The 21,025-nt window shown below is 32.5% G+C and overlaps 3 protein-coding genes and 1 long non-coding RNA gene across 4 annotated transcripts; 2 read left to right on the top strand and 2 right to left on the bottom strand.

Annotated features, from left to right (window-relative positions):
• The first annotated feature begins 24 nt into the window (after nucleotides 1–24).
• Nucleotides 25–1,321, top strand: LOC125053535. Its single transcript, XR_007117593.1, has 3 exons — nucleotides 25–150; nucleotides 480–578; nucleotides 1,281–1,321. It is a non-coding gene; the product is annotated as an uncharacterized LOC125053535 (long non-coding RNA).
• Nucleotides 1,322–1,610: 289 nt separating this feature from the next.
• Nucleotides 1,611–4,940, bottom strand: LOC125053531. The gene has a single exon (XM_047654910.1). It carries the CDS (start codon nucleotides 4,738–4,740, stop codon nucleotides 3,052–3,054), a length of 1,689 nt encoding a protein of 562 aa, XP_047510866.1. The 5' UTR covers nucleotides 4,741–4,940; the 3' UTR covers nucleotides 1,611–3,051.
• Nucleotides 4,941–5,259: 319 nt separating this feature from the next.
• LOC125053534 (mitochondrial pyruvate carrier 2-like) lies at nucleotides 5,260–6,683 on the top strand. Its single transcript, XM_047654913.1, has 3 exons — nucleotides 5,260–5,476; nucleotides 5,554–5,594; nucleotides 5,891–6,683. Exons 1-3 carry the CDS (start codon nucleotides 5,392–5,394, stop codon nucleotides 6,122–6,124), a joined length of 360 nt encoding a protein of 119 aa, XP_047510869.1. The 5' UTR covers nucleotides 5,260–5,391; the 3' UTR covers nucleotides 6,125–6,683.
• Nucleotides 6,684–11,536: 4,853 nt separating this feature from the next.
• LOC125053530 (septin-interacting protein 1) lies at nucleotides 11,537–20,450 on the bottom strand. The gene is made up of 12 exons (XM_047654908.1): nucleotides 20,225–20,450; nucleotides 19,955–20,098; nucleotides 19,604–19,803; nucleotides 19,156–19,275; nucleotides 18,551–18,720; nucleotides 18,039–18,222; nucleotides 17,359–17,562; nucleotides 16,776–16,993; nucleotides 15,851–16,047; nucleotides 14,076–14,294; nucleotides 13,005–13,168; nucleotides 11,537–11,946 (listed from the first exon to the last, which is right to left on the bottom strand). Exons 1-12 carry the CDS (start codon nucleotides 20,328–20,330, stop codon nucleotides 11,551–11,553), a joined length of 2,322 nt encoding a protein of 773 aa, XP_047510864.1. The 5' UTR covers nucleotides 20,331–20,450; the 3' UTR covers nucleotides 11,537–11,550.
• Nucleotides 20,451–21,025: the final 575 nt, after the last annotated feature.

Genomic DNA, 21,025 nt, shown 5'->3' with positions numbered 1-21,025 from the left:
GTCCGTCGATCATAGGCTTTAGATTAAGGACTCAATGAGTACTATTATTTAAAATTATTATGTATTTATTATAGCGATTCGTTAATCGTTTCTTCCATTCTACTGCGAAGTGTATAGTCGCTATACTCTCATTCTGAAAGTAAAACTAATGTAAGTAGAGTAATGCGTATTAAAGAAAAATAATGAATTTCGATATTATTATTTTTGACATTCGACCTTCAAGGAAATACTACTAATTTCAACGACATATTAGCTGCAATGGCTCCTGAAAAACTGATGGGCTTTTGAATTGTTGTCTTGTGTATTTTAGGTCAGGTAGGTACTCCACAAAAAATCGATTTTATAGTTAACTTTCACGACCATTATTTTAAATTGTATAAAATGCCAATTACAAAAGATTTCTTTATACTTATTTCCCTTTAATCCTTTATAGAATTTGTCTTTCTGGCATAAGTGTATTAACATGTATTTAAACACAGGTGACGACGATGATTATTTGAACGGTGGTTTTAATCCGGGAAAACGTTGCATAAATATGTGGGATGAAGGCTGTGTCAACGGACAACTTCAAGGCTCAGGTACCAACCAATAATAATTAATTTATAATGATTGTTGATACATTACACAATTTTTTAATAAATAAAAAACTATGTTAAGACGCTTCCTTACCATGACCGCTATTAAATAATAAAAACAATATTTATTTTCCCACTTTCTCTCTTAAATATATAAAAATACTAGCTGACCCGGCAAACGTCGCTGTCATGTACATTATTTCTAGAAATTATTTTTTTAGTTCAATAAAAATAACTATCTCCTATAATAAAAAATAGGGGTCGATCGTAGAGAGGTGAAAATGGGTTGTAACTTGTATGTATTTCTGTATCATAAAAAAATAAAAACAAGAGAATTTGTCTAAAAAATTTTTTTTGGGTAGAGACCCCTTCATCACTTAAGGGTTTGAAAGATAGATAGTTGCCGATTCTCAGACTAACTGAATATGCATACAAAATATCATTAGAATCGGTCGAGCCATTTTGGAGGAGTATAGAAACGAACATTGTGACACGAGAATTTTATATATGTATATAGAGATTAATATACCTACATCATCTTTATTATCAAGTATCCTAAATGACTAGGAATATTTAAGGTAAACTTTTGTCGGATTAGACTAAATCACGAAAAAATGTTTATGAATTTTGCACGTAAAATTCAAAAATAATTGTTTTTTTTTTTTTTTTATTATGTGAAAAATATATTATTTCTCACTTTTGCAGGCGGAGACGACGATTATCTGAATGGTGGTTTTAACCCTGGGAAGAGATCTCTGGGCGAAGTCTTAGCAAAGTTTATGAAACTTCAACGCTTGCGCCACCATTAATTCTTGCACGACACAATCGACATGTTTATTCTAGATTTTCTTTCGTTTTCATAGTACCTTTCTTCTTCTGTCTACCTTTTTTACGATACTTCTTTTTAATGTATATATTAAATGCTTATTGTCATTAGCCATTAAATGCATTACAATTTATAACTTTTTTACTAATTCAATGATAATATTAAATCATATTTTTATGAATATGAGCCGCATTTAAAGGAAACAATAGTTTAATAAAACCATTTATTAAAATACAATTGTGCTCTTTGCACTGACTTCATCCCAATATACAAAAATATTAACTCTTTCTAGTTTAGCCAATTTGCAATTTAAAATTGCTAAAACAAATATTTAATATATTAACTACATAGTATATCTTATGTAATGCTTACAATTATTGTCATATTTTAACATAGAATAATGCCAGAGAATGTATGAGCTTTCCTTGGCAAGTGTTGTTAGTCTTATATTTGACAAAAATAATTAATTTACTAATTCTGCTAAGCAAATACAAGGCACCCTAGTTTTGAACTATCTATGAAAATGTATACAAAATAACTATCTCTAAGACCATTCAAATAATTTTTAAAACTTTTAATTATGTTCCAAGTTCATGTTCTCGTACAAATTTATTTACAATACAATTTTACAATTTGAGTCTAAATTTTTGTATTGGTTTTCAAAATGCCTATTTTTATATATATATTTTTTGTGATTGAAAACATTGTATGTCCATCAAATGAGTTAAATATGTGATGTGATCAAGTTGAAATGTAAATATCGCAATATATTTACTAAACTTATATACTTTCTACTTTTAAAATTCAATACAGTAATTGAATTTTTACATAAAGAGGCACAGTTTTTATTATGAATATTATTAAAAATAATAACTTTTGGGGCAAAAGACTTGACAGTCAATATACCAAAGAGAATCTAGTCTTAAGTAAAATTCAGAATCATAATATTATAAAATTTGGACATAACAATACAAATAATGAAAATGGGGCATCAAAACATTATCATAATTAATTGTCTCATAATTGACAAGAAAAATATCCATGTTTTGTAACACAAACAAGTGTAATTTACAGATATTAAAAAAACAAAACAAGAGAGATCAAACATTATTACATAGCTAATTGCATGATATAAAATGGCTAAGTTTGAACAGCGGTGGGTTGATTATCAAAAACATATTTATATCCTTACAATTTGTCAAAACAAGCTCAAAAAAAAATAAAGTCCTAGCAATAAAATTCTATGCTACTTTCATTAGTAAAATTAGATAAATTAATATTAAAAATCAGCTCATTTACTCTGTAACTTCAAATTGTGACAGCTATACAGATCTACGACTACCAGGTTATTGATGTAGAAAGAGATATCAAACTTTGTTTTCTTTATAACAATATGTAACATGAAATATATACTTTCTTATTGATTTCATTACTGATCATTAAAAATTTAACATAATTAATGTTAAATGTTCTTCTATCACAATCTATTTTGATATAAATATTAAAAGCTTAGACATTAAAAATGACCTCATTTGTATCAAATATTATAAGGAGATCTGGACTGTTTTGACTTAAGTACTTAAAGATTATCAAGAGTAACTATAATTTATAAAAATTAATCATTAAATATGTATAAATTAGGAGATTTAATTAGTTGCTAGGATGCCAATTTTCTTGGCTATATTGTGGCAACTCCATTGGCAATTTATTATACATATTATTCAAATTTTGAACCGGTTGGGGTGGTGGTGGCTTTTGTACATTTGACTGACGAAATTTTGTAGAATACTTATAAAAGTCAGACATTTCAAATGGTTTTGTCTCTTCTCTATATGGTATACATTTACCCTGTTCAATTACAGTCAAGTTTTTAGGTGATTCTAAAGAGATAGCACCAGGTGACAGAACTGGTGGGCTGTTGGGTGTGTGATTTGGACTATGCATGGCCATGTGACGACCAGTAGAAATCATAATTTCATATGGTTGTGAATTTCCTAAGCTAGGACTGCGCTTTAAACTTGCACTCTTTTTAAGCAAAGGTGGCTCTCGAGTGGGAGAATCTAGAGATGTTTCATACCATTGCTTTTCTTTCCTTGAATCCTGGGAGAGTGGAGAGAATTTGTTCATACTAACAGAATCAAAATTATGGGAATAACCAGACATTTGACTGACTGGGCTTAATGGATCTATGTATTGTCGTCTCTCATCAAGATAATCTTCAGTTGATACTTGTAACTGTAGATGGAGTGGATTTTTAATTGCATTTCGTTCACGTAAGGGCAGCGTATTTGGTACAGGTATATTTCTTTCAATTGGCTTGGGTATTGGTGGTTCCTGTATATCTGGTTGTGACCTGTGTTGGTAAATTGGTGCTGGAGGACGATAGCCCTCAGACATATTTTCTAAATGGTGGTTATAATCACTATGTGATGTAAGGTGATATGTTTGGGTTCTCTGTAAAGTATTTCTCCGCACACCTTCATTTCTTCTCTTAGGCTGTGCTTGCATTTGATGGTGATGATTTAAAGCTCCTAAATGCTGGCTCTGTGCTTTTAGTTGTGATGCATACTGATATAATAGAGGGGTACTACGCATGCCATTCTGCTGAGGAATAGAATTCTGGGCAATGGATCCATGTGTGTAATGAGTAGTTATATCTGGATGACTAGAACTAAAGTGGGTTTCTCGTAAACGAGACACACTGTGTGATTCAGATGGTGTATTACTATAATATATTTTATTGGTATATTCAGTAGCCATAGTATGATGACGGTAAGCTGGGCCTTGTTGTAACTCAGCATGAATGTTTTCACTGGGTAGGCCATCATGACGATTGGCTAAAGCAGGATAGGTGTGTGAAGTGTGCATAGAAAATGTTTCAGGATTACGCTCTTGTGGTGGAGAAGGAAAAAAGTTAGAACAACTTGTCTCAGGACGTCGTACTTGTCTAGAATGAACACTCTTGCCAGAAATACCAGAGATTGATGGCGTAGATAGACGGTGAGAAATGTTCTTACGCATATTATGCTCCGCTTCGTGTCTGTCATTTACTTTGAGGCGCCTAGAGTTTGTGTCACAACCATCTTGTACATCAGTACCATCCGTGGAACGGTCTACGCTACGTATACTTCCCAATCTTTCTCTTTGTGGAACTTCTGGACTCAAGGGAGCTTCAGGTGGCATGATTCCCGTTAATTGAACCTCTTGCACGCATAACTTGTACAGTTCTTCATTTTTAGCTGCTAGCATCTGCTCTAGTTCCTTCTTACGAGCTTGTAGCTTTAAAAGCTTATCCTGCTTATCAGAATGCAAATCACTCCCCATTGTACTTGTGCCCATATTCAACAAGTTAATTAAATTATGAAGAAACGCATTGAACAATACAAAACACAAAAAGCATTAGCCATTAAACGAAAACAATGATATTATTAAAAATCGAAAAAATTAAAAAAACCAAAGAAAAATAACACTGACACTTAAAAGACACTCCACAGTTTACAGATTACACACTCACACGCTCAACTCAACCCGCACCATGTTTTTTTGAAGTCCACAGAGTGATGGATTATTGTAGTATAGTGTAATAAACATTTGAACCACAGAGAATATAATGTTTACTCTTTTGAATAAGAAATAGCCATAGAAACCGCGTTGTAATAGCTACCTAACGAAGGAACATTTTGTATCTTTATTTTCTAATAATTACCAAAATTTTTGTAGTTTTTCTTTATATCAAACAAACTTTCAAAATCATCTAGCGACTTTTTAAACTTTTGTCTAGCGACAGTTTAATCGAGTTGGCACAGGGCACTTGCCACTTGGCAAATGGCAACACCTAAGCCCCAAGGTCTCCTTGGGATCAAGATTCAGGAAGTTGGAACTTAGAAGTTAGAAGAGCTATTTACATTTCACGAGCAATATAGTAATATACTAAATATTTTAATTGTAAACTCATTAAGTTATTATTTATTAGTTTAAATATAATCAATTATGTCGAAAGTATACAAGACAGTGGTTGTGTTTGCCGACCGACTAGTTCCAAGTAAACTACGTCCGCTTTGGGAACACGAAGCTGGTAAGTCGACGAAAATTCTTAGCGGTAATCCGCGGAAAGTGTGATTTGGTTTTACGATAAATATTTACTTTATACAGGTCCGAAAACAATATTCTTCTGGGCCCCAGCTTTTAAATGGGTAAGATTTTATTATCAATCATATTCAATCAAGGTTACCTAAAATATTATGTAATATTGTCTAAGTTAAAGGGCATTTATTTTAATACGTAGTTTTTTTTAAACTAGATTAGTCCGCTAAGGCTGTGTTATTTTAATATATATTGTGTTTATATTAGTTTATACTAATATAAACACAATATATAATAAAATAACAGCGTTCCAAATAAAATATGTTAAATTTTTATAACAAACCAATACAATATTGTCATTGGTGTTAGATATTCATCTGAAATGTTTCATTTTAACGCATTTTAGGGCTTGGTGTTGGCTGGTTTGGGTGATTTGCAACGTCCCGTCGAGACCTTATCCATTCCACAATCTGCATCACTTGCTGCCACGGGTATCATTTGGTCACGATACTCACTTGTCATAATACCAAAAAATTATAGTTTATTTGCTGTTAATGTGTTTGTAGCCATGACTAGCCTGTATCAGATTGGCAGAGCTTTCAAACACCAACAATCATTAGAAGCTAAAGCTAGTAAATGATGTAATCATAAAAACAGGGTTATCATATATTATAATAATTGTCATAAAAAGGAATGTTTAAACACTGGTATTGAAAAGTCTACAGAATGGATACTATTAAGACAGTATGATAAAATATCAATTAAATGTATGAATAAATTTTACAGAATTAACTTGCCTTTTTCAATTCCAGTGTTATGTGATTCAGTTTTGCATAAAACCATTTCATATAAATAGTAATAGGGATCAATCTCATGTGGTATTAGGTATTTATCATTATAATAAGCTCAAATATTTGAAATCTGATTAGAGTGCCAATTAGTTGCATTTCACTTCATAGACATAAGTAGATATTTCTTAGCTCTTAAGATAGCAGGGCTCGAAACAATTTACATTGTGTGTCCATCTGTGATAATTGTAGATACATTATGATGAAATAAGAAGCATCTTCTTTTTAATGTTATGCGCTATAATGCATTGTATCAACATTTGATTGTTATAAGGTTAAAGTATTTTAAAAGTTGACTATTTTTGTAAAACGTTTTATTTGTTAATAGAAATATATATTTCTCTATTTCAACATTTTATTTTCTTTATAATCCAACAATGGTATCACAAGTTCATGGTTGCATGTATCATATTTAGTTCTTGCAATTATATTATCAAGTATGCAAATACTATACATATTTGTTAAAATATATTTTGTGTAATACATAATATTCTTTTCAGCGTAAAAAAAATATTTTAAAATATAGTTGGAAACTGTTTACTAATACTATTATTGGGATAATGACTTAACTAACATTAATTTTCAGACAATATTACACAATGCGTCTTGTTAAGTCGTACTGTATAAGCACATACCTTAAGTATTGAGTATATATTATGTATAACAATAAATCAGTAGGAACATTTATTTAACTTACCAAAACAGTATTACGGGCGATTCTAATATCTTCTAACCTACGATCCTTAAGAGCGGGCTATAACTAAAATCACTCAACGTAAATTTGTTTTGACCTAAGAATGTGATGTTTGAATGAAAAACAATAAATATGTATTGATCCTCACTATAATGTTAATTGTTGAATTCAATTAAAATACAATAATATAAATTCCTCGATGCAAAAAAATCACAAAGTCACCTTAGAGGTCTAATTTCGTTTTTATTCACTCATGGCCAGTATCATAGAGTCAAAAATTAATTGAATTACAGCACATTAGTTTAGTCGAGAGCTGTTACTAGCCATTTTTAGAATTATTATATATTTGACGAGTTTTTAAATAAAAAGCACTCAGCGTTTACTACATTTTTTTGCGCCAGCGCTGATATAATATTATGTATATTAATAACCAAAATAAAAAAGAATGAGAGGTAACAATTTTTTTTTCTTTTAAAGCACAAGGTACTTTTTACTTTGCGTGATACCTATATAATTTTATTTTAAAAAACAATTCAAGTAAACCACATGTTAATATTTGATCTAATTGCATTGAATATACTACGCACCATTCAAAATGCCAAATGTTCAAACATTCAAGTCATTGAATTGAATATGTATCTTTATAATTTTATTAACACTAGGTAATAGGAGTAAGTAAGTAGGTAAGTTTTATTAATTGAGCCCCTCCTTTTTTCCTTGACTAATGTGATGGTATTGTTACATAACTATAAAATTAAAGAACAGTAGGTATTGTATCATTCATTTATTTTCATCGGTTCATTTATTATGCATATGTGTTGTCAGGTCTTTAAATGTCTCCGAATATATGAAAATACCTAATTATAAATATTACCCATAAGCATATTTTATGTCTTGCTTGCATTATACGCTTGTATTTAAACTATTAAGTCGTATGTTTTCTCCCCAGACTGTTAAAGATAACAGTAAAAGTAATAACTGTAATATATATTACAGGCATTAGTTGCAGTTTCAGTTGATGAATATCGTCGGCCCCTAGATTCCGTCTCGCCAACGCAATCCGCCACACTAGCAGCTACAGGTCTTATATGGACTAGATACTGCCTGGTAATAAGACCGATAAACTATGCCTTGTCTCTTTGCAATTTTTCTTTAGGTGTCGCAAATGCGGTACAATGTTATCGATCTTTTACCTTTCAGAGAAAATTAAAAATTGCCGCCTAAACATGTTTCCCACCAATTTCCATGCCACAGATAAACAATATTGTTATAGTACCTGCTTGCAAACTATTATAGAAATGTAATGTAAACCTAATGAAATACTGAAATATTTTTATCCTTAATTTTTATGATAAATAAGCACCTAGCTCTACTACGATGCTATAGTCATTATTCACAAATCACACCACCGTAAACAATGCCATACCTACGTTTATTATTATGCTAATGTATTTGTTGTCTTAATATATTGTTAACATTTATTATTATTAACTGTTACCTGTACTAACACAACTTAACAATGGAAGCCTGTCTTTGTTTAATGTATATTTTTATATTGTTTAATAAACAAAGTTGATGATTAAGGAATATTATTGAAACCAGCAAGAGCTACTAAAAAAATATAAGTAGATATCTGTCTTTATATAGAGCATTAATTGTAGTAAGTTTTATTAACATATCTAATATGTTAAAAACTGACTGACTTTGAAAGCTTGTTTTGCTTAAAAAGTCAGTCAGTTTTTACCATTTCTGATCAACGCGGGCGTTACCGACCATGATCATCTTTGAGTGCCCAAGGTCAATGGCACCGCTGCCTCTTAAAAATAATCAAAAAATGATAATTAGTCCATTGAAATGTTACATTTGCTGAACATTTGTTAGAGGACGCAATTTTGTTTGTGGGACATGTAGGGGGGGTCAATACAAGCTTAAACCTGTTTGTGGCGTTGGCGCCTTTGTCCCCCGGCCGCCATCTTGGAAAAAGGGGTGAAAACACGTTTTTGGCTATATCTCCTAAACTATCCATCATACAAAAATGTTTAAAGACATATTTTGTAGAAAATCGCTTTGCCTACAAATAACTGTAGGTCACAAGACAAAAAATAAATATTCATATTCACAAATAATAAATTCATAAAAAGTCTTTTATGAAAAAGCCAAAATTCCAAAGAGATATTATAAGTAAAACAGTGAAAAAAATTCCATTTTTGCTTAATAACTTTTTTCTTATGATTTTATCAAAAAATTATGTCAGCACAATTTTGTAGAGGATCTCTTTCTGAAGATTTTTCTCTATACTTTTATTAAATATCTTTAATTGGAAACGCCGTTACAGCGCTCCAAAGTTGACCGGGTTCGTCAATACTCATGACAAGCCGGTCAAAACAACATTTTTACTTTACTTCTATGATCTCTCGTTTATTTCAAATAATGTTAAGAAAATTTTTGTTCAATTCCAACAATTTTACTACATATAATATGATAACAAAGTAAGTAAGTACTTATACAATGTATTAAAGAGGTAAGGTAACTTTTATACTTACTTTTTTATATTAGTTAATATTAAAAGTATCGATACGAAAAAGAATCTATGCAGAAATAGGCAATTGGCAATGACAAATGAGTTCATCTACGAGGATATTGACATTATGAAAGATGTTGAAAAATAAATAACCATCACATTATCACCTATATTACTTATATCGTTTACAATTATTACCACTACTACCAATTATTCTATTTCACCAACTGTGTGAACAAGTAACCTTTATTTACATTTAGACAATAACAACTATATATGCTCTATATTTAATATGACATGTATTATAAAAACAATATATGTGTTCGTGTAAGTTTATTATATGATGTCGAAATTATACAAAACCATAATTTCTGTGGCGGACAAATTTGTCCCAAAACTAATGCGTCCTTTATGGGAGCACCCGGCAGGTAAGCGTCGATTTTATTGTTTCCTTACAATCACTAAATAAACCCTGAATCGATCGGGAATACCTGTTTCCTATCTAGCAAGACCAGTATACCTTTCTTTTGTTTTAGGCCCAAAGACTGTATTCTTCTGGGCTCCAATGTTTAAATGGGTAAGTACCAAAGTACCCTATTTTTTAATTAAAGGAGCAACGTTCGATTATGACTATAATCGCATAGACCTTTTCAAAATCAACATAAAACAGCTCAGTAGATGTTGGTGGGTATTTGCCGTACACCTTATAGTTTAAAACTACGAATAGCTCGCCAATGTTGAATAATTGATTTTAACTTCAAATTTCATAAATAGATTACACTAATTTCTTGATGTCGTTGAAGAAAACGTAAGCGTATTATAACGAGGTGTAAGGTAGCTTATTGTTTAATTAGCCTCAGGTTAAATAAGAAATTTCGCCATTCATAATTTTAGTGTAGGTATTTAGTATCGACTAAAAGATGCAAAAATGGCTCACGGTGTCCTCTATTTTCGCGGATTGGAAGGCAACTTTCTCTGTAGGTATTTAGATTAATTTATCTAAATTAAATTTCTCATTTCAGACCTTAGTATTGGCTGGTTTGGGTGACATAAATCGTCCAGTTGAATCGCTATCGGTGTCTCAATGTGTATCCCTCGCGACGACCAGTTTGATTTGGTCAAAATACTCTCTAGCGATCATCCCAAAGAATTACAGTTTATTTTCGGTCAACTTTTTTCTCTTTCTAACAAATGCTTACCAATTAAGCAGGATCTATATATGGAAGAAATAATTGAAAAATCATTAGGTAACAGACTTTGTCAACACAACATTAAAATGCGCCATGGTTTTGTCTTTCGTTTATTCTTAGTTAAACACAACACTCACAAAATGAAAAATCGTATCATAGCAGTGTTAATACTGTATATCTAATACAGTCATATAAAATGATAGTTTTACATTTATTAGCTATTCTAAAATCAACTTTGCTTGGTGAACTAGTCTACAATCCACTAAAACAGCGAATATAGAATGTTAATAGATAATATAGAAAAGAGCATTATTGCAATAGAGCAGCAAAATTCGTGTAGGTATATTTTTTTCAAATGTTTAACCTTTCAGTGACTTAACACCTTATGTTGTTGGGTCATTCAAGAAGAATAATCGCTGTCTATGCCTATGATATACCTTTGATATTCCGAAGACTGAGTGCTGTGACCATGAGTTAGACTAAATATTATGCAAAGTTAAGTGTAGGGTACAAGTATTTAAAAGCAAAATTTTAAATACTAAACGAATTTTAAATACGATTACGCCAGAACAAAGAAAGAATGCTCTTCGCACTAAAATAATTTGATATAGTGGTCATAGAATGAGCATTCGCTCGTCTAACGTAAATCGACGAGCGTGCAAACTGAGGTTCTTGCTCAGTGTAGTCTACGAGGTCATATTTAAAAACCTGGGCAAAATATGGTTTGAAAGAAAGTAGTCACATTATACCCTGAAGACGTTTAATATATCTCATAGTATTGTGGAAATTAAAAAAAAAAGACAATTAAAACATTTATTCCTCAACCATTTTCAACAACTTCTCCATACTAATCGGAGTAAAATTCCGTCCATTATCATTCGAATACATCACTATATTTCTTATAACATAGCACTGAAGGTCACCAATTTTATATATAGGCCTGCCTTCTCGACTTTTGCCCGCTATGGGGACGAAAGTAATCCCCTTTTCCATACATCTGCTTTCGAGTAATTCGGAAAAGCTCTTTTGAGTAGAGGCCGCTAACACATCGGCGATTCTGGAGGACGATTCTTTGTCCGTGATAGTGAACCGTGGTGGTGGGGGAGGTTCTAAGGCATCGATATCTGTGCTTCTGTTCATCATATCTAGGGCTTTTCTAAATGCATCTCGCACTACCGGTTCCTTGAGGACTTCTGCTGGGAACATTTTCTGAAATACATACATAATAATTAATTTTAATCAACACCTTTAAGCTGATTTCAGCTCACGGGGAACGTAAATAATGTTGTGAACATCTTGTTTTGAATATATATATCAATATTAAACTATTAGTATTAAAAGGGAAAGTCTAAAGTCTACTATAAAAGTTAATTTGTATGAAATGTTCTTTACAAGGAATAAATATATAACAATTAAACAAGCAAAACGTATATTAGCAAAAGGCTCCACTAAAAGGTAAAAAAAACATTTGCTCATATGATGAAGCTGTATAGTGAGTGAAACCGAGGAAAAGAAACATATTACGTAATCTCCAAGTATATATACTGCTCAAAACAATTAGCAGAACAAGATTTTTCTCCTTTCTATTGGTTAAACTAAAATTAGATTTAAATTAACTTGTACGCTATTTTTTACCTTGTTAATTTGTTAATTACTACAATTAATAAAAAATTCAATTTGTATTTTTTTTATTAAAAAAAATTTAAAATGTGCATTGTAGACGAAAAACTAATTGGTTTAAGCAATAGAAAGGAGAAAAATCTTGTTCCGCTAATTGTTTTGAGCAATATATATAACAATGAAACAAGCAAAACGTATATTAGCTCTTCTAGCTTAAATTGTAATACTCAATGGCTTAAAAAAACACTTGCTCATAGGAAGAAGCTATACCTATAGACATATTTATCTCCAAGTATATATAGAGTAGTGTCTGGAGACTGGATTATTATGAATGGCTAAATAACGTATGCGCATTTTTTTATGTTAAAAACAGTTGACATTATATTAAAACTCACTTGATTCTCGTTAAATTGAATTACTAAAAGCAAAAAAATAAAAAAAAAACAGTGGCGCTACAACCTCTTTAGGTCAGGGCCTCAGATTTCTAAATCTGTTTCATGATAATTTTTCAATCTAATAGGCAAGTAAGTTAAATGCGCACATAGAAAGTCCATTGAACAGCCGGGGATCGAATCTACGATCTCAGGTATGAGAGTCGCACGCTGAATCCACTAGGCCAACACTACTCAAAAGCAAAAATATCTCACCTTAAACTGAGTATACGAGGTAAGTACAGTGGCGTGCGCCGGCGCCGTATTAAGCCAAGCGGCCAATGCGCCCAACCAACGTGGTAACAAAGCCCGACCAGCTAGAGCCGCTATCGTCGGAGCCCCGACTAAGTCCGCCCATTCCACACACCAGAGCCATGCGGCTGAAAATTTTATTTTAGTTAAAATATATCTCGAATAAAAGTAATTAAAAATCTAATATATAAAATTCTCGTGTCGCGGTGTTTGTCGTTAAACTCCTCCAAAACGGCTTGACCGATTCTCATGAAATTTTGTGTGCATATTGGGTATGTCTGAGAATCGGACTACATCTATTTTTCATCCCCCTAAATGTTCAGGGTAGTCCACCCCAAATTTTCACCCCTCTACGATCAACCCCTATTTTTTAATGCAAAACGACGTTTGCCGGATCAGCTAGTATAATAATAAATATCTCAAATCCTACTGAATCAATTTTAAGTAGAAGTATCTCGGCCATCTTAACCGTTCAAACTTAAAACGAGTTTATGTTTAAAAACGTGTAAAATTACATTGGCAATATTATTTTATAGGTTACAAATTATATCAATAAAAAATCCGTTGCGAGAGGTAGCCTCTTTAGGTCTTGGCCTCAGATTTCTGAATCTGTTTCATGATCATTTTTAAATCTAATAGGCAAGTAGGTGATCAGCCTCCAGTGCCTGACACACGCCGTCGACTTTTTGGGTCTAAGACATGTCGGTTTCCTCACGATGTTTACCCGTTCGAGCAAATGATAAATGCGCACATAGAAAGTCCATTAGTGCACAGCCGGGGATCGAACCTACGACCTCAGGTATGAGAGTCGCATGCTGAAGCCACAAGGCCAACACTGCTCTTCAATACAAATTGTATTAATACTTTAGAAAAAATGGAATTGGTTATCCAATATACTGGATTGGATAACCGACTTGTGTTCGAAGTTTTGACCGTCAATAACTAAAGGTACATTCACACAAAATTATTCAGATCCTTACAAAACTTTAAAGCATTTAATTGCCAGATCATAATATTTAAACGTGAAATACTCACTATTTTCCCTTCCAACGAGCTCCAAGGGCGCATGCTGCAGGCAATGTTCCAATTTTGGCACAATGTGATGATGCAATAACGCAGTCAATGCGCTTCCCCAGGCATTCTTCCAAACGGCCAGTAGCGGACGAGCGGAGGCATCGGCTGGGTGCCAAGCGGATAACGCGCTGGCTAGACGCGATCGTATCAAGGGGTATACTGTTGCGTTCAGGGCCTCACCTAAAAATCGAGACGTTTATAATCACTATTAATAATAATTGGAACCTTTTACGTATAAATCTCAAATATGTTGCCAGGATTCGTAGATGATGCACATACTTATTACAGTGTAAGTGCATCAGGGAGCGTTCAAGTATTACGTAACGCAATTTAGGGGGGGGTCTTTTGAAACGTTACGTAACAGTTTTTATTTTAATGAAAAACTGGGGGATTAATTAGCAACCCTTTTCGTTTATGTTGTACGGGGAATCTCTTTATTGTATTGTAGGTTACTTTTATTTTTGCTTTCCTAAGTTTATGTTTTGGGGAATCCCTCGACTGTGTGTACGTGATTTTTATTTTATTAGAGTTTACACAGAAACACATTGCTGTTGTCAGTATTGTTAAAGATTGAGGAAATACTGTAATGTCCTCGAAAGCGGGAGATTTGCATCATCAGCTGTTCATGGCATATAAAAGCTGTCAAATTCCAACGAAATTTGGATACAGAAAACCGTTATGGTGCGTTACAGAGCTTCTAAAATCTTAAAAAATTGCGTTACGTAATACTTGAACGCTCCCATCATCTACAAACATCAACTCCATAAAACGACTTGTTTTTTGGTGAGTTGTATGTACCACTGACTAATTGTTATCTAGTTACCCACAACACAGGGACTCCCTTGTATGGGGACTAGCGATATATGAATTTTATCACAACCTGTTTGTCACGAATAAAGTTTTTATTATTGTTATATTTTTATTATACCTACTTAGTTTTATTTCTTTCAAACATTAATAAAGCTTGTTGGTTCTAAGCTACTAAGTGAGCCAAATGTACAACTCCAATTATACAATTATAATAATACTAGCTGACCCGGCAAACATTGCTTTGCCATGTATATTATTTCTAGGAGACATTTTATAGTTCAATAAAAATAACTATCTACTATAATAAAAAATAGAGGTTAATCGTAGAGGGGTGAAAATTTAGGGTTGTATGTATTTTTTAGTGGCACATTATAAAAAAATAAAATTTAGTCCAAAAAATAAAATGTTAGGGGTTACCCTTATCACTTAGGTATGAAAAATAGATAGTAGCCGATTCTCAGATCTACTGAATATGCATATAAAATTTGATAAAAATCGGTCGAGCCGTTTCGGAGTATGATATCTAACATTGTGACACGAGAATTTTATAAGATAAGACAATGTATACATGTAAATTATCCCAGAAACGATTTGGTTAGTGAAGAGTTATTTATTTGAAAGCGCGTAATTAACACAATAGAAAAACCTGTTCCATAATAGACTCATTGGTCTAGTGGTTAGTACCCCTGACTGCGAATCCATGGGTCCCGGGTTCGATCCCCGGCTGAGACGACCATCGATGTGATGAGCATTTGGTGTTGTGCTTAGGTCTTGGGTGTTTAAATATGTATTTATATGTTTATCTATCTATATCTACCATAACACAAGCTTCACCAGCTTAGCATGGTACTAGGTCAATTGGTGTGAATTGTCTTTATAAAAAAAAAAAAAAAATATTAAACCACGAAGACTATATTATTTCTTACCAGCTAAAGGATGCCAAGGCAGAACCCACTCGTGAAGTGGTTGGGTGTCACTGGTGGGGTCCCAGGCCCTTACCGCAGCTAATATTCGGGGTGTGACACATTTGGCTGCGCAGTTTGCCAACAACCAGCCTGGACAGGCTTCCACCCACGCTTCGAAGATACGTAGCATGGGATCTGATGTTCGCGGGTTCCATACTCTGAAAAAAATTGTAGGTTTGACGCATTTTTAATTTCCACATATAATTTAAATTGTAATCGTATTGTTTATAAGATAAAAAGCATATAAAAAGTTAATTTAATAAAAGCTAACGTAACGAATTTAACGTAAGCTAGCGTAACGAATTTGGGGTGGCGTCCTTTTGTAAAACGTTACAATGCGAGGTGGGGATTGAATTACGCGTTATTGTTAATATTATTTTTACCCCAATGCCCTTGCACGACAGCTCACGATGCAGAGCTATGTTAAACGCCTTAAGCGAAAAGACATTCTATAATGTGAAGAATTATGAGTAGATGTTCTCACTGGAGGACACACTCCGAACGAGATAAGCATCCAACATATTTGCTAAAAGTGAAAGCACTGATTGCAGATGGAGAATATAAAAAAAAAAAAAAATATTTTCGAGTTTCCAGTACGTTACACCACATAATGGTAACTTTTAGGCATAAAGAGTCACTAGGTGGTCACGAAACGTTTTACTTGGGTACAGAAACACGTTACGGCGCGTTACATGGGGAGGGGGGAATCAATAATCTCCAAAAATTGCGTGACGTAATACTTGAACGCTCCCTTACCCAGTTATTAAAATTGTCTAAATTTTATTTAGTAAAAAGAAGTATAAATATGTGTCGTGTGTATGTACCTACCTACTGAAACTAATATTTGGGAGGCTTAATAAATAGATAGATTTTTAAAAATACTCACTCAGCCGCAGCAGTGATACTAGGAACAAAGTGTTGCCATAGCAACGTATTATAAGACTCCTCCGTGAGCAACAATTGCCATTTACGAAAGGTTTCGACTGGTTCGTTCGGGTTTTGTAATGGATCCCACTTCGCCAACAGTGAACTGAATAGCGGACTCACTATAGTAGCTCCGATTGTACCGAGACCGAACATTTCATATTCCAATGGGCTTGACTCCTAAAAAATTAAGTTTATTTTATAATTACGTCCCTTTTCATCACAAACAGCAAAAAACGCACAAGTAAAGATAATATATTTTTTTAAAGGTTTACTAAACCTAGAATTAGTTAGTTAGTTCGATATATTGTTCGTGATATTGAAATATTTGTTATTTTTGTATTAGGTCACTTGAGTATGAAAATATTAAAATTTACCTTTTTGTAGGTAAAACATAAAAAACATACATAGCATTTTTTTTATTTCCCTCAAATAAGTCAAATTTGTCCCATGTTCGGTGGAGAATGGTTAGTAGAAACACTTGTGAAATGTATTCTACGGAATAAAAATTCCTACTACCTCTGTTAGTGTGTGTTTTTATTTACCTTTAAATCAGAAAGAACTTCGTATGCTGTTTCAAGGGACACATCGGGCTGATTCAAGGTTTCCACTTTCATTAAAACAGTTTGAACTTTATTAATAACTTGGTCCTGATCTTTGAGCTTCAAATTGCACTCATCTAAGTCTCTCTCTAATACCACTATCTCATCTTCAGCTTGTTGTAGCTCACGGGCGTTTTGAATTATATCCTGAAATTAAAGATATTAATAACTTAAAACTTACATTTACAAATAAACTATTTATTCCACAGGAACAGAAGAATGAAAACATAATAATAAGGAAATGATGAGGCGCTGGTTTACTCTAGGCACAAGTTTAGAGAATCTATATATTTATAATTGTTGTTGGTTTATCTCGCTAAAACTTGAGAATGGCTGGACGGATTTGTCTAATTTTGATCATGAAATATTTGAATAGTTAGAAAATCAAAGAATGTTTAAACGATGGGAAACATAAAATTATATATGAAGAAAATACTAAAAACGACTATTGAATTTTCTACTAAAAACTGTTCTTAACTGGGAAATATTTAATGAATTTTGTCTTTTTAGAAATTAAAAATGGTTACTGTTGAAAATTTTTTAATATAAATATATGTAGGTGATACGTAGTTCACCAGGTCATCTAGTCAATTAATTAAATAAAAAAGAATTGAAATGTCTACCTGTTCGCAGCACTCGACCATCAGCTCGAGGTTATGCGCGAGCGCAGGCAGCGTGAAGTTGGTGCAGTCTCTTCTAGGTTCGTGCTCATATCGGGGCGCAGCTGCACGTAAGGCATGATATCCACTAAGGACGCGCTTCTCGCGGCCCGTTAGATCGATAACTGGCACTCGAGATAGTTCGTTACTAAAAAAAAAAAAATTGCCAATAATAATCCAGTATCGCTACCTGAATACTATATTTAAAAAAAAAAATTAATGTAGACAAGAGTCTATGGAGAAAGTGTATAAGGAGTAAAGTCTTAATAGTGATACTTATCAATTAATACTTAATATGAGAAAATTAAAATATATTATTTTTGTGAATAAATTATATGAGACCGCAGTTACCGTTCACACAGACTATAAACAAACATTGAATTATTATTCATTAAATATAATTAGTTTTATTAAGCTTAGAATTATAAATTTACATTATTAAGTCCTCTATATCATATGCAATGTCTATTAAATACCTGCTAATAGTATGTATAGTGGGTTTACCCTCTTGAATAACATCAGCTGCATCCTTGTAAAAGTAACGGCCCTTATGAGATTTCTTCCAATTGTATGTTTTAGCTGTTGCTCCTTTCTCCTGTTCTGCTTTCTCTTTAAGACGCTTTTCTTCCTCCTTTTTTGCCTTTTGCTAGAAATTATTTTAAAACTACATTTTTATGTTTCAGATAATGTGGACACTGAATGTTATAAAACATGTTATTGATATGTATGCTAGGACGAACCCAGCATCTACGTTTTTTTGTTTTTCTTTTGTTATATAAAATGGTTTTATAACATTGTTATATTGCATTATTATTCTAATGTGTACAGTATTGTTTTATGTTATAATGTTGAATAACAAGGTTACTTATGTGGACGTGTTATAAAACACAAGTTATATAATATGTTACATAGTCTGTACGCACCCTAAGACAATAATATTTCATTATGAAAATAAGTCTACAATCAGCACCCAGTTTTATTTCTATTAATATTTTTGTTAATTATCTTGTACGTATTTGGGGATACACTAAATAAATAAAATTATTATAAAGTAGATTTAAAGCACTTTCTGTAACCGTACCACTGACTTTTCCGGTCCATATGCTCCAATGGCACCTCTGCCTTTTCTCAAAGTAGCTTCAACTGGTGCAGATATACCTTGAAGACTTTTGCCCAACCCTTTCCCTGGTTTGTAACCCATCTGGAAAATATTATCTCACAATTATTAAAATGTAAATAAAATTTCTGTACAAAACTATGTATAAATTAAAAATATCTTTTGTATTAAGCATTTTATTGTGGTATGTTTAAAGAAACACTGATTATTATAAACTGTACACCACTGAAATATATTCAATATTTTACTTCAAAAGCACTGCAAAGTGAAAAATAATGGAGATTTTTATTTGAATTCACAAGAGCATAAGTAATATTAAATATGGTCATGCTATCAAAGGTTACATAAAATATAATTGAAAGGTTAGCATTCATTCATAATAATATTTAAATAACAAAAATTTATGATGAACCTGTAAAAGAAGTTTGGCTCCAATTCCTTTAGTGTGTTTCTCCCACGCTCCCATGTTACCACCGAGGTTCTGCTGCCTCATCCCCTGACCTGCTCGCCTGATACCAGCTGTCTCAGTCTCATCTGGATTGTTTATTTCATCTTCATCAGAGCTGTTTATATACTGGGGCCTTGAAGTTGATGCGTCTTTTGACTCCAATTCTGAAAATTTAATAAATTTGTATGTTTATATGAGGAACTTATGTACATAGAATTAAATTATTTAGCAGACAGATGTGTTAATAGATTGCATAATGTCATCTACAATCAGTTTTAAGATACATTGAATGATTGTAAATTTTCTTAAATAAACCTTTTTTTTCCTCCTTTTTCTTGCCCGCCTGTTGTACCCCACCAGCAACAAAACCAATGGGAGCAGAGAAGTCTTTAGGTTTACGAACCCTCTGTCTAATGTTGTCCTCATTGTCTTCTTCGTCGCTGTCTTTTGCCCACACACCTGAAACACCATTACGACTGTTTATAAGAAAACATTTACTTTCTGGAAGTTTACGGTAAAAGGTTAGGTCCAGTTTGTGTGACAAGATCCAGCCACAAGTCTGTGAATAAAAATATCAAATCTTACCATATATTTGATGTTCTCTCTTTGCTTTCCTACTTCGGTTAGGATTAAATTCATTGTCTAGATCATAATCCGTAATTTCAAAACGTATAACTTCGTCGTCAGACATTTCAATCTGTTAAAATTATTACACTTTATAGACTATGTTCCCAGTGTTATGTTAGCGCAATAAGATCGTATTAAACAATATTAGTTATGATAGTTGGTAATTAATAATGTTGTTGTTTATAGGCGTGTGACTTTATACTTTATAGTTATCTGTTGACTGTTATATTATGATAGTAGGGATAAGGGAATATATTATACACTCGACTAAAAAAGAAGCTAAATGTATTGCGCCCTCTTCATTTCAGCCCCTAAGCTCAAAAAACCATATATATTTACAAATGGTTAATAATAATAAAATTGTTATTAAATTATTGGTAATATTTTTTTGAAGATAAAGTACTTTAACTAAAATTAAACTATTTATATATATAAATATAATATAACTAACAAAAAGCTGCGAGTACAATTGCTGCGCGTATTCAAGTACTAATTTATAGTACTAGTGAAGCCTAGATAAAGCATATGGTCTAAGATCCCGATATACAACGACCTTCACCGAGATGCTTATTTAATGAAACGTATTTTATATTTAATTTTATATGTCAATAAATAAAATCCATATGGGTTGCCTAGCAAATTTCAGTCCAGAGTATGTTTAATTAATATTTAAAAAAAAATAGCACTGCAGCGACCTAAAATCCTACGACCTCAGATTGCCATAACATTAAAGATTATTATTAGATTAGGTACTTATGT

The sequence above is a fragment of the Pieris napi genome, chromosome 11 (assembly GCF_905475465.1).
Source record: "Pieris napi chromosome 11, ilPieNapi1.2, whole genome shotgun sequence".
Taxonomy (NCBI): Eukaryota; Metazoa; Arthropoda; class Insecta; order Lepidoptera; family Pieridae; genus Pieris; species Pieris napi.
This window is presented reverse-complemented; position numbering and strand designations above follow the sequence as displayed.

What these genes read in the sequence shown, in the direction of transcription:
- LOC125053531 (XM_047654910.1), bottom strand. Translation starts at nt 4,740, where the DNA reads ATGGGCACAAGTACAATGGGGAGTGATTTGCATTCTGATAAGCAGGAT.
- LOC125053534 (XM_047654913.1), top strand. Translation starts at nt 5,392, where the DNA reads ATGTCGAAAGTATACAAGACAGTGGTTGTGTTTGCCGACCGACTAGTT. An exon ending in GCTTTGGGAACACGAAGCTG is followed by an intron (nt 5,477 to 5,553) that starts GTAAGTCGACGA and finishes TACTTTATACAG; the next exon opens with GTCCGAAAACAATATTCTTC. An exon ending in GGGCCCCAGCTTTTAAATGG is followed by an intron (nt 5,595 to 5,890) that starts GTAAGATTTTAT and finishes AACGCATTTTAG; the next exon opens with GGCTTGGTGTTGGCTGGTTT.
- LOC125053530 (XM_047654908.1), bottom strand. Translation starts at nt 20,330, where the DNA reads ATGTCTGACGACGAAGTTATACGTTTTGAAATTACGGATTATGATCTA. An exon ending in GAGAGAACATCAAATATATG is followed by an intron (nt 20,099 to 20,224) that starts GTAAGATTTGAT and finishes ATGGTGTTTCAG; the next exon opens with GTGTGTGGGCAAAAGACAGC. An exon ending in AGTATCACTGCTGCGGCTGA is followed by an intron (nt 16,048 to 16,775) that starts GTGAGTATTTTT and finishes AATTTTTTTCAG; the next exon opens with AGTATGGAACCCGCGAACAT.